This window comes from Sorex araneus, chromosome 6 (genome assembly GCF_027595985.1).
Source record: "Sorex araneus isolate mSorAra2 chromosome 6, mSorAra2.pri, whole genome shotgun sequence".
Taxonomy (NCBI): Eukaryota; Metazoa; Chordata; class Mammalia; order Eulipotyphla; family Soricidae; genus Sorex; species Sorex araneus.
Window position 1 is genome coordinate 71,654,685 of NC_073307.1, and position 13,876 is coordinate 71,668,560.

The 13,876-nt window shown below is 41.7% G+C and overlaps 1 protein-coding gene across 2 annotated transcripts in view; it reads left to right on the forward strand.

The window, feature by feature from the left end:
* The window catches only part of LOC101554376 (dehydrogenase/reductase SDR family member 7C), a 66,715-nt gene that overhangs the window by 35,205 nt on the left and 17,634 nt on the right, over positions 1-13,876 (forward strand). Inside the window, exon 13 of one of the 2 annotated variants that reach the window (XM_055141264.1) lies at positions 1,785-2,737. In XM_055141264.1, coding sequence (XP_054997239.1) covers positions 1,785-2,737 — 953 coding nt within the window. Of the gene's footprint in view, positions 1-1,784; positions 2,738-10,285; positions 10,455-13,876 lie in introns of those variants that run through there. The other variant, XM_055141265.1, reaches the window with a different exon arrangement.

The window sequence follows — 13,876 nt, forward strand, 5'->3', positions numbered from 1 at the left end:
GAGTTAGGACTCTATTATTATAGAGAATTAGTATTCTTCATAATAATTCTTATAATTACAATAAAGTAAAATATATTTTACTTCCTAGACATCAAAGTCTCTCGTAGAGTTGACATTAGTAGTCCTTTCATGAAAGCAAAGTTGAGCTTTGGAAACCAACAATCTGAAATGTATCCTCCTACAATATCAGTACTACAAATAGATCCTGTTCTCTCTGCATGCCAGAGTCCTGGTCATGCAGCTCTTGTATTTGAGTTCTAAATTTTAATCTATTAGTAGTTCAAATCCAGTGCGTAGGTTTTCAGTAGAGTTTGTGGCCACCCCCTCATTTATGGGAATGAGGGAGATGGTTTTTTATTGTCAAGATGAGTAGAGGAGACTATTGACATTTTGTACCTAGTAGACAGGGAAATTAAACGTCTTGAAATACCTGGGAATGGTCTTGTTCAGTATAAAATTGCCCATTACTGATGCCAGTAGTTATCTATAGAGAAACACAGATAGTTTCAAAGCATCATTTTCTCGTATTTTTGGTTACGAGATTTTGTAATAATAGCACTGTAGCACTGTCATCCCATTGCTCATCGATTTGCTCAAGGGGACACCAGTAACGTCTCCATTGTGAGACTTGTTGTTACTGTTTTTGGCATATCGAATACACCATGGGTAGCTTGCCAGGTTCTGCCATGTGGGCTTTGTAATAATAATGAAGAAATTTTAAACTTAAATGAATGGATTTAAGTTTTGTGGGAACTTCACCTTACATGATTAAGGTCAGGTGTTGGAAGAGACTTGATATGGAAAAGGATATAAAAATGCAATATTTTTGCAATTGTGACAACATATTATGATACCATGTAAAACCATTATTTGTATCTTTCTCAAGGGCCACTTGAACCAAAAAAAGGCCCTGGTAAGTTTTTCAGTGTAGGTGCATCTGATGAAAAATATTTTCTATGAATTTTATTGGTATTGGTCTCTGAAGGTTTTATTTTCCCTTATTTTGGTTCTTCCCAGTTTTTCAGTTTCAAGTTTTTTTTTGTTACTTTTTGATTCTTTATTTCTAATTTTGTAAATTGGATCCATGAATATGGTTTTAAAATTATTTTCTTTTTGTAAGAACTTACATGTTTATTATTTTATCTATACCCTCTGTATACTTAAAGTAATGCATTTATTCATTTGTGTCATATGAAGTTTATTTCATTACTATTCAGTTAGGTAAATTCTGATTTATTTAATTCCTTGAAGAATTTACATTTATTTTTTTTAGAACTGTCTGGTTGATATATTTTGGATATTTCCTATATCACTGTGTCTATAAACAAGCACTCTTAGAACTTTAAAATATTTTGCCTTAGATTATTAACTGCTTTGTTGTTGTAATATATTTTTTTTTGTTTTGGGCCTGTACCACACTGTTCTTGGAGCTTACTACTCCTTGCTCACTGCTCAGAAACCACTCCTGGTGGTACTCAGGTGACTTACATAAGATGCCCAGGATCAAACTGGGGTGTTCCACATGCAAGGCACATGCCTTAGCCACTGTTCTGTCTGTTCAACCCCAAACAAGTTTGAGTTAATTTTTGTTTTTAGACCACATCCAGGGTTGGTCAGAGCGTCGTATCATGTGCACTAACCCTTTTAGCTATCTCTCTGATGCAGTGAGTTTTAGGTGCTTTCTTATAATTAGTATGTTGCCAGGTTGTTTTTGTTTGTTTTAAAAAGCATTTAAAATATTCAGAGCCTATTTTGAGCATTGTTGCTCTTGGTGTCTCTTTCAGGAGAGTTGGAATCCAGACTTCGGGAAAAACGCACAGGAGGCCGAAGTATGAGCATGAAGGCACTCCCCTCTTCTCAAGGCAAGCAGAGGACCTTTAAGACCTTGCCCGCCAACCTGTCTTTTGGGCCTGAGGAGAAGCTACCTGGTGCATCTGTTGAGTTGGTGGAATATTTGGAGAGCAGAGGGAGACCTCAGTCCACCAGCCAGTCCATTGTCTCCTTGTTAGCTGGTGAGAAGGAGAAATCGACAGTGCCCGGGTCAAACACCTCTGTCTTCACCACGGGTGGAGATGGCGAACTAAGCAACCGGTGTTTACTGGCCACAGCTCCCCACCTCTTGGGCCATCCTAGCCACTGTGCTAGAGACTCAGGTCATCTAAACACAGCAAGGAAACACAAGGAAAGCGCGAGGCAGGATGTCAGGCTTCCAAAACAGTTTGACCTGCCCCTCATGGTGATGCCCTCTGTAGAGAATGAGAAGCATCCGCGCCGAGAAGGCCAGAAGACTGGAAGCTGTCAGCGAAGCAACAGCAAAGCATCCCCTCCCAAGGGAGTCCTGCCGTCTGTGGAATTTTCCAGAAAAGGTGCATGCAGTCACCGAAATCCTTTCACCAAGATGAGGACTAAAACAGAAGGAAGTGCTTGGGAGACAGACAGATTCCCACAGGGGACTCTCGCCTTTCTAAAGTCTGTTTTTTGGAAGAAGGAAAACAAGAAGAATGACCAGATAGAGAGAGCTCCGCAGGCGCCTCCAGTCTCTCTCACCAGTGGAGGACTGAATCCGGCTGAGAGCCCAGCCAGGGGACATGGCCACCACCTAGAGAGGGCTGTCCATTCGGCCCCCGCCTCTCTCCGCCTTGCTCGCAGAGCTAGCAGGCCCACAAGGGGCGGTGCTCTCGGTACATCACAGAGGAGTGTTTCAGGGGAGCAGAACTCTGCCAGCACCTTGCAGAAGGTGAAATATCGCACTCTTTTTTTAGGTCAAAAGAAAATATTACCAGAGTCCAGCTTTTAATAATTTGCAGTCTACACTAACCAGCTCTAAAAAACTTATCTTTAGAGTTTTTTGGGGAAGCCCATTGTCATGTGAAGTCTGAAAATAAACTTGTGTTCAATTTTTGCATCTAGGCTTCCAACCCGTCTTCCTTTATTGTTTCGCTTTTTGATTCTAGGCCACAAGGGGGAGCCATTGGATCAGTGTTACCATTTCAGTATCAAATATTTTCATTTGCTTCTCTTTGAAAAACAATCATTGTAATGGGTTTACTTTTAATTTTTCTCTAGAATAAATAATTTTGGGATGCAAAAAATGGTGATAACAAAACAATTTGACAAGAAACTCAAAGAGAGACAGGAAATAAATTAATAAAATTTTGTTTGATATATAATAAATATATCATTTTATAGTTTTTTAGGTTACCTTTAAGAGTTTTTCACGTTACCTTTAAGAGATAACTTTTGATACTAAGAATAAAGGAAGTTTCTTCCTTTTGAAGTAGAAGAGATCTATCTATAATTTTATTTTTTTAATTTAATTTTTATTAAATCACTGTGAAATACACAATTACAACGCTGTTCATGATGAAGTTTAAGTCATACAATTTTCCATGCTCATTTCTCTCCACCAGTTTACTCTGGTTTCCCAACACCAGTGACCCCAGTTTCCCGAATGTTTCTTCTTCTTTCCCTCCTTCTCCTTTTCTTCTTCCCCTTCTCCTCCAGTTCCACTTCCTCTTCCTCCTCCTCCTCCTCCTCCTCCTCCTCCTCCTCCTCCTCCTCCTGCTTCTCCTTTGTCTCCTCCTCTTCCTCTTTTTCTTCCTCCTCCTCTTGCTCCTTCCTCCTCCTCCTTTTCCTTCTCCTCCTCCTCCTCCTCTTCCTTTTCCTCCTCCTTCTCCTCCTCTGCTCCTCCTCCTCCTCCTTTTCTTTTGGGCATTATGATTTGCAATACAGATACTGAGGGGTTATCATTTTTGTTCCTATCTACTTTCAGCATGCAGTTCTCATCCAGAGTGATCATTTCTTATAATTTCTCTCTTTGTCGGAGTGGTCCCTTCTCTGTCCCAACTGCCTTTTCCTCAAGCACTTGAAGCAGGCTTCCAGCCAGGAACCAGTTCTCCTGGCCCTTGTTTCTACTGTCATTGGGTATTAGTCTCATACTCTGTTTTTTTTTTTTTTTATATTTCACAAATGAATGCAATCATTCTATGTCTGTCCCTCCTCTTCTGACTCTTCACTTAGCACGATACTCTCCATGTTCATCCACTTATAAGCAAATTTCACGACTTCATTTTTTCCCCTAACAGCTGTGTAGCATTCCATTTTGTTGATAAACCATAGTTTCTTTAACTAGTCATCTGTTCTAGGGCACTTGAGTTCTTTCCAGATTCTGGTATTTGGGACAGTGGCTGCAATAAACATAGAAATACAGCTGGCATTTCTGATGTGATTTTTGTGCCCATCGGGATATTTTTCCAGAAATGGTACTACTGGGTCCTATCAGAGCTCAATTTCTAGCTTTTTGAGGAATGTGTATATTGTTATCTAAAAAGACTGGACCAGTCGGCATGCCCATTAACAGTGAAGAAGAGTCCCTTTCTTTCCTCTTCCGCACCAACACTGGTTGCTCTTATTCTTTTTGATATGTGTCAGTCTCTGTGGTGTGAGATGATGTCTCATTGTTTTGATTTGCGTCTCCCTGATGATTTTTGTTGTAGAGCATTTTTTCATGTGCTACTTGGCCATCCATTTGCATTTCTTTTTTTTAATTTTTAAATTTTCATAAGGTTGTTTACATGAATTGATTTGATTCAGTATTTCAACACCAACCTCACCACCATTACACCTTCCCACCACCATTATTTCAAATTTTCTACCACTTTTCAAAACTGCCTGCCACAGGCAGATTCTAGATATTTTATTTTCTATTGCTTATTATGAATATCATGAGCGGTTGTGTGGCTGATGCACATTCCTGGAATTCTAAATATGTAAATGATTGGAGTCCAGAGACGTCTCTGTAGGGAGCTAATCCATTTTGAGATTCATTAAAGAGTCTCTGGATCAAGGCTGTGATGCACTTAAATATGGCCTGGAGGCAGTTTGTGGGTGTGACCCAGCCAGGACCTGAAGGGGCAGGTGAGGAGATGGAAAGGACGAACTGACTCCCCTGCCACGTGGCCTGGCATCTTCAGACCCTGTTCCCATGTACCTGGATTTTCTGAAAGTTTGTGGCCACTGGGGTTCATATGGAGTGGGCAGAGAGGGGACACGCACTCCATCTGAGGTGCCCTGGTGAAACCAGCTTGGCTCGGGGTCCAGAGAGATCTCAAGCGAGCTGCTGTCTTCCAGGATTCACTACTGAGTCTGTTGCATTTCTTTTTTGAGGAAATTTCTGTTCATTTTTTTCTCCCATTTTTTGATGGGGTTGGATTTTTTTTCTTGTAAAATTCTACCAGGGCCTTGGATATTATTGGATATTACCCTTATCAGATGGGTATTAGGTAAATAATTTTTCCCAATCTGTGGGCTGTCTTTGTATCTTGGTCACTGTTTCTTTTGATGTGCAGAAACTTCTCATTTTAATGTAGTTCTTTGTATGTTTACCTTTCTTCCCCTTGCTTGGTCAGTGGTCTTTTATCTTTGAAGATGCTTTTAGCATGGAGGGTCCTGCCTATAATTTTCTTCATGTGCCTTATGGATTCAGGTCTGATATTGAGGTCTTTTAAATCCATCTTGATCTGACTTGTGCCTGGCATTAGAATGAGGTCTAAGTTTGAATTTTTGCATGTAAGTGCCCAGTTTTGCCAGCACCAGGTGTTGAAGGGATTTTCCTTGCTCCAGGTTTCTTGCTCCTTATCAAAGATTAGGTGATCATATATTTGAAGGTCAGTGTCAGAATATTCAACTCTGTTCCATTGACCTGTTGGTCTGTCTTTATTCTAATACCATGCAGTTTTAATTACTACTACTCTGTGATACAGTTTGAAGTTTGAGAAGGTGATGTGTCCTATCTTCTTTTTTCCCCAGGATTTCTTGATCTTTTCATGAGGGTTTATTGTTCCATATGAATTTAAGAAGTGTTTGATCTATTTCTTTGAAAAATGTCATGGTTATTCTTTGAAGATAACCATGAAAAGGACAGGTGCGGCTGCCCCAGGGGAGACAGCCCCAGCAGCCTGAAACTTCCAGAACTCAACCACCACCATGCTCACAGCCACTCTCCACAAGCTTGGACAAGCCTTACCCATGAGTCAATCTATTCCTGGGCCACATGGCCACATATGACTTCTTGTCCTTTACACCACCAATATGTGAAGAGTAGCAAACCACATTATTTTTTTAAATTTTATTGAATCACCGTGAGATAGTTACAAGCTTTCATGTTTGGGTTACAATCACACAATGATCAAACACCCATCCCTCCACCAGTGCACATTCCCCACCACCAATACTCCGGGTATACCCCCCCTTTCCCACCCTCCCCCTGCCTCCATGGCAGACAATATTCCCCATACTCTCTCTCTACTTTTGGGCATTATAGCTTGCAACACAGACACTGAGAGGTCATCATGTTTGGTCCATTATCTACTTTCAGCATGCATCTCCCATCCCAACTGCAAACCACATTTGATTGAATTTAAAGTAGAAGGCAACCAATTTTAGGAGGTAAAATGTTAATACAGATACAGATATAGATAGAAGCACACAAGGCTTACTCTTTAACAACATGTTACTAATCTCTTATAGAACTTCTTAATGGCTCCTGGGTGAAATTCAACAATCTTCACACACTTTCCTCTAAGAAACTTTTTTTTGGTCTCATTCTTAGTAGATTATTCATAACAAGAAATATAAAATAAATTATTTTGGTTCTGCTTTGGGGGCAGGGTTTGGGGTTTGAGATGGAAATGTGGTGGGAAAGTGTAATGGTGATGAGATTGGTGTTTGAATATTAAATGTAATCAAATATTGTGAACAACTTTATAAAAATCACTTGTATCACTTGTCATCCTGTTGCTCATCCATTTGCTCAAGCGGGTACCAATAACATCTCCATTCATCTGTGTCATGTGCTAGGGTAGCCCAATGGCATCTACTTGCTCCAGGAACACAAAGAGCCTCAAACTGTTTGTTCAGGGTCTTGATGAAGAAGTCTGACCATCTCGTAGGTGGGCGACCAGATATTCTTTTGATGTCCCCTGGAATCCAGTTGGTAACAGCTCTAGTCCAGTGGTCATCTCCAAATCACATTATATGTCCGGCTCATCTGATTTTTGACATCTTGGCAAACGAGACAGCATCCCTGATTCTCAATCATCGACGGAGGTAGGAACTCCGAATTCCTTCTCTCACTTGAGAGAATTTTATTTATAAAATTTTATTTATAAAAGAAATAAATTTTATTTATAGGAATAAAATTTTAAAATGTGATGTTTACCCTTATAGGAACTACCTTGAATCTGTATAATGCCTTAGGAACTATTGCCAGTTTGACTCTATTAATCCTCCCAGTCCACGAGCAGGAAATGTGTTTCCATTTTCTCGTGTCCTCCTTTAGTTTTGGAGTATTGTTTTTGTAATTTTCTTTGAATAAGTTCTTGACCTCTATATTTAAGCTATAAATTATATATTGTTTCTAGGAGCTTTTTGGTAGATTATTTGGGATTTTCTAAGTGTAGTATCATGTCATCTGCAAATAGTGATAGCTTGACTTCTTCCTTTCCTATCTGGATGCCCTTGTTATCTTTATCTTGCCTAACTGCTGTGGCAAGTACTTCCAGTACTATTGTGAACAGGAGTAGTGAGAGTGGCTAAGCCTGTCTTGTACCTGATCTTAGGGGGAAGCCTTTACATTTTTCCCATTGAGAATAGTGCTTCCTATTGGCTTGTCATGAGTTCAACTATTTTGAGGAAATAGTTGAGTTCATGAGTAGATGAATTCAACTATTTTGAGGAAAGTTCCTTCAACTCCCATTTTGTTGAGAGTTTTTATCATGTATAGGTGCTGGATCTTTTCAAATGCTTTTTCTGCATCTCTTGATATGATTATATGGTTTTTATCTTTGATTGATATTGTCTGTTATATTGATTGACTTGGGGTCCGGTGGCATCTCTGTAATGTGTTGCTCTCTTCCTCTTCCAAGGTTTATTTGTGAGTCTCTGGATTATGGTTGTTCATGAGCTTAAAAGGTTCCAGAGGATGTTCAAGGGCATGACTGCCAGGCTAATGGAAGCACAGGGAGTTGGGGGGAGGTCACCCATTCCCAACTCCATTCAGGCCTGGAGATTTTGGTCACAAGTCCCACATACCTGAATTTTTCAGCAGATAATTTTTGTGGATGAGGCTCATCCCAGCCTGCCTTCTCTAAAGTTCTAAGGAGTCCTCTTGCCACTTCAAACTGCCTTTTTGTCTGATACATTAAAAAAATTTTTTTTTATTAAATCACCCTGAGATAAACAGTTACGAAGTTGTCTGTCCTTTTACCTACCTTCAGCTCTCAATTCTTATCCAGAGTGATCATTTCCAACTGTCAGTGTCATAGTAGTCCCTTCTCTATTCTAATTGCCCTCTCTCCCTTTACCCCACCTGTGACAAGCTTCCAACCATGAGCCAGTCCTCCTGGCCCTCATTTCTATTGCCCATTGGTAATAGTCTCATACTGTGTTTTTTAATATTACACAAGTAAGTGCAATCATTCTGTGTCTGGCCTGACTCATTTCACTCAGCATGCTACTCTCCATGTCCAAATTTCATGACTTTATTTTTCCTAACAGCTGTGTAGTATTCCACTATGTAGATGTGCCTGAGTTTCTTTTTTTCTTTATTCTACTTTTAAAGTTTTTTTAGTTTTGATATCCCAGTTACTATTTAGCATTCCATTGGAAGTCTTTCCTGTACTGACAACTTATGGCAGTTTTCACTCATGTGTGATTTTTGTCATATATTTTTCCTCGCAGCACTCCCTCAAACATGAAAGTTTTGTAACTGTATCTCATGGTGATTCAACTTAAGATAAAATAAAATAGGTATTCAGCCCAATGAAATTGAAAAATATCCAATTTTATAAAACAAAAAGAATGATTCTCACAAATACAATGTTTACCAGAACTGAAATAACTTTGAGATTCTAAAATAAAAACAGAAACACAAGTAAACCAGAGTAATTTCTAGTCATTAAAAGGTTTTTGAAAACTGCAACTATAAATGACACAAAACAAAACTAGGATTCAAATAACATGATTTCTTCCTGTATTAGGTAGGATTTCTTTCATCAGTGTTATGAAATGGTATATTATTTGAAGATTTGCTGAATACTTTTAAAAGCTAGAAGATATTAAACCCTTAAGGAAGACCTTGAAATAGACCTGACGGAGGCCTGCCAGCATTGCTCTGCCACTGATATGGATCTTATTTGAGGGATGATTGTGTTTGTGAAGATCCAGAAAGTGCAACCCTTACGATATTTGTGAATTTCTATATAATCATATATGCCAATAAGAACATATTTAAAAAGAAATACTAATTTCTTTGTGAGAAATGTGGCTTAGCAGTAATTGCCTTTTAAGTGTGAATCCCTGGCTTCAATTCCTGGCACTGTCAAAAAACCAAACCAAAACAAAAACAATCTCAGGTTATTCTTATTTTCTAAAATATATATATATATAGATATAGATAGATAGATTTTCCCTCTTCCCGTGCCTTATATTGTTCTTCCCCCCACCCCAAGGACCCAGCATACAAATTAGAATATCACTATAATTCATCTTAAAGGTTTTGATGACTTGAAAATTGAACTGGGGTATAGCTTTTTAATGACTTTACTTTTAGAATCATTTTTTTTTTGTCCTTGGGCCACACAACAGCTGTGCTCAGGGCTTACTTCTGACTTTGCACTTGGGAATCATTACTGACAGGCCAGGGGTCCTATGGGGTGCTGGAGATCAAGCCCAGATCAGCACATGCAAGGTAAGCACCCTACCAGCTGTGCTATTTCTCTGACCCCTATGCCTCTACTTTTTCTTTTTATATTGAATCACCATGAGATATTGTTACAAAGCTTTCATGATTGAGTTTCAGTGATACTATCCCTCCACCAGTGTGCATTTTCCACGACCAATGTCCCCAGTATCCCTCCCGCCACCCCACCCCATCCCATCCCCTACCTCTGTGGCAGGCACCTTCCTTCTTACTCTCTCTACTTTTGAGCCTCATGGTTCACAATACAGACACTGAGAAGCAATCAGGTTTGTGTTAGGGCCCACCTAGGCCCATCTAGCGAAATGACTACCAACTTCAGCAGTTAGGGGGCCAGTAAGGTTCGAGAAGGAAAGGTCATTATAAATACCTGAATAATAAATACCCAAAGGGTTATTTACTAACAAAACCATAAAGTTAACACCATCATACCAATCAGGAAAGACAGATGGGGTTCTGGGTATAAAAGGGGCTTGGATACGTATTGGATTGCTCATTCTCTGGGGAGAGAACCCTGATTGATTGATCGATGAGTATCTGCACTCTGTGCTTGGTGCAAAATAAAGCTCTGTTGAACTGTTGCAATTATGTTGCACTCATACCTTAGATTATGGACCCTACCATTTGGGGGTTTGCCCGGGATTTAATGCCTAGTACAAGCCAGCACCAGAAAGAGTCATCTAGGCATCCGCTGGAGGTAAGGTGTCTGTCTATGGAGAATCCTCTGGAGGTACAGTGTCTGTCTGTCTGTCTGTCTGTCTGTGTATAAAGCTCCAGACATGCCCTAAGGGGGAAGAAACTGGACACAATATTGCATCCCAGGGTCAAGGTGGAAGAGGGGGTGCCCCTCCATCCCCTGGGGGTTCTCTAGGGAGTGCCCAAGTGATGTGCTCTCTCTGGGGTGATTTTGGAGTTTTGTGTCTTTTGTCTTACTGTCCTACTATGCCTCATCTTCTTCCAGATGGACAGATTAACCCCTTTTTTGGGGTCTGTCTATTGTCTCTTTTCTGGTGTCTACTGAAGGCAGTCACATTTTCTGTGGTGTCAGTGTTTCTCTTTCTTTCAGTGTCCTCATCTTCTCCTAGGTGAGACAGACTAACGCAAAGGGGGAATTCTCACTCCTAACTATAGTCACCCAACATTTCGAGGATTTTCAGCTCAAGGCTTAACGCAATCCCTTTCTCTGACATCCTCAGGACCTGATTTCTCTCCTGGGAAACAATTTTTCTGAGCCATCAGCCCACCTGGGGTGATATTCAGCAGTTGCTCCACGCTCTCTTCACTGCGGAAGAGAGAAACCGCATCCTGCGGGAAGCAAGGAAGGTGGTGGCTGACCAAGTCGGCTGCCCAGACCTGGATGCCCGCATCTTCCCGAAGGAGCCCCTGCAGTGGAATCCCAACGCGCCTCAAGAGTCTATGCCTATCACCAGGCTCTGTTGGGAGGTCTCTGGGCTGCAATTAGAGAGCCTATCAATTTGTCAAAAATCACTCTGGTGATACAAGGTGGGGAGGAGTCCCCTGCAGCTTTCCCGGAGTGCCTTTTTGAGGCATATGGGATGTACAGCCTGTAGATCCAGGGGCATTGGAGAACCAAAGGGCCATCATGCACCACGGCACTGTCCGCACCAGACATCAGGAGGAAGCTGCAGAAGACAGAGTGCTTTGAAGGAAAGAACCTATCAGAATTAGTTAGCAAAGCAGAAAAAGTGTTTAATAATGGAGATGTACAGGAGGAAGTAGGTAAATAAGGAAAAGATTGCAAAGGATAGGGCTGAGGAGACCTTTGTGTAGAGAGAGGAAGGACTGGGCCCAGCTGTATCCAGACCAATGTGCCTTTTGTGAGGAAAAAGGACATTGGGCCCAAGAATGACCCAAGAAGAAGGCACTAGCCATTAAGGACTGAAGTTTCCATGATTCTGATCCTCTCCCTGAACCTTGGTCTATAATTGAAGTGGAGGGGAAGTCAATTTCGTGAAGTTAATTTCACCATCAATTTCATGGCCAACACTGGGGCTCAACACTCTTCCCTCAAGAAACGTATGGGAAGGCTTTCAGATCAAACACTGGGGGCAGCAATTTTGCCCCACAGAGCCTCGGCACAAAAGTAGGAACTAGTAGCCCTGACCCATGCACTAAAGATGTCCAGAGGCAGGCAAGTGAACATATACACTGCCAGCAGGTGAGCTTTGCCACCATCCATGTCTCTGGGCCATATGCCAGGAGCGCCATCTGCTCACAGCAGAAGGAAAATATGAGCATAAATATCTACTTGTGTTCATAGACACCTTCTCAGGTTGTGTGGAGGCTTTCCCCACTTACCATGAGACTTGCCAAGAAGCTCCTGGAGATGGACTCTCCCTGGTGATAGGTCCAAACAATGGCCCAGCCTTTGTTGAGTTAAATCTCACAAGCCCTAGCAAGAACTACTGGCACAGGTTGGTGATTGTGTTGTGCCTATAGGCCGAGAGCTTGGGACAAGTAGAAAGGATGAATTGAACCATAAAAGAGACCTTGATTAAATTAATCTTGGAGGCTGGCGATGGTTGGGTGGACCTCCTTCCCTTTGCCCTGCTCTGGGCAAGGTGCTCCCATTACCTAAAAGAGATAACTCTTTTTGAGATCTTATATGGTAATTTGCCCCGAATACAAGAAGAAATATTAGCTTAGATCAGTGATCAGGCTGTTCTCCAGCCCTTGCTGGATAGCATTGCAGTCAGTCCTATCCGAAGTGCACCCAATCAAGCGCACGTTGGAGAAGGATGAACCAGTGACAGCTCATGGTTTCAACACCAGGGATCAAGTGTGGGTTGGAAGTCATCAAGTGGAGACTTTGGAGCCAGGATGGAAGAGTCCATGTACTGTTATCTTCACCACACTGACAGCGGTGAAGGTAGAGGGAGTGAAAACCTGGATCCACGCAGCACAACTGAAAGATGTTTTGGGTGGACGTCGACCCAGATCAGCCAATCTGGGAGCAGGTGACTGCAGAAGTGGATGGACTAACTCTAAAACTAAGGAGGGAAAATCGAGGCTATGACTTGGGCCATATCTACTAGTAGGGCTGTGGGATTGGGAAACAGTGAAGGTATGAAGGTCGCACACCGATGTGTCAGGAACTGACCACTAGCACTGAGGTTGTGCTGGAATTTGAGTTATTGTGAAGTCTGCAAGACTCATTGCTTTGTGTGGCCCTTTGGACACAGGACCCCACGTTAAAGAGAAAGAACTGGACGACACCATTGTGTCTTTCCTCAAGGGCTATGGCTATAGGACCACACAGAGACCTCTTTGAACATTCCATTCCCTGACCTTTGGCCCAACCTCTCTGCCACAACCTCCAGAAAGGGAGCCCATTATTTGGGTAGCTGAAACTTTAGTTAAGACCAGACAGCACTCAGCGTGTCCTTGGACAGATGGAGTCCAAACTCCATAGGAATGGAACCTGTATCCACCCTCCTACTTTTCTCCTGGCCAGATGCCCCTACCAAGCCTATAATTTGAAAGCAGAGATGGAGTTAAAGATTTAACTCGGTCACAAAAACAAGGTGAGGAAATTAGGGCCTACCAAGGCCCACCTAGCTGGAATGGCTTCCAACTTCAGCTGGGGGCCATGGGAGAAAAGGAAATAACAGAGTTAACAGACCCAGGAAAAGGCAGCCAATCCCAAGACAGAAAGTCCCTAACCTCCCTGAGGCCACCAATCTGGGATTAGGTCTTGACAGTTAGGGTTCATTGTATAAAAGGGACTGGAGACATAGGGCTTGCTTACTCTCTGGGTAGATGGCCCTAATCAATACGTATCTGGACTCTGTGCTAGATCTGCAATAAAGTTCTACTGAACTTTCACATTTGTGCTACACTTGTCCCTTCGATCACAGACCCTAACAGTTTGGTCTTTAGCCTACTTTCAGCACACATCCTGAGTGACCTTCTCAACTATTATTGACTAGTGGTCCCTTCTCCATCCCAACTGCCTTCTTCCCCAGACAGGCTTCAGAACACCATGGACTGATCCTCTCGGGCCTTGCCTATGACTCTACTTTTAATACTTCTTAGTTCTCTTATGTAATTATAGTGTCCAACATTTGGCAAAAATTTTTAGTGTTCTTAATCACTAAT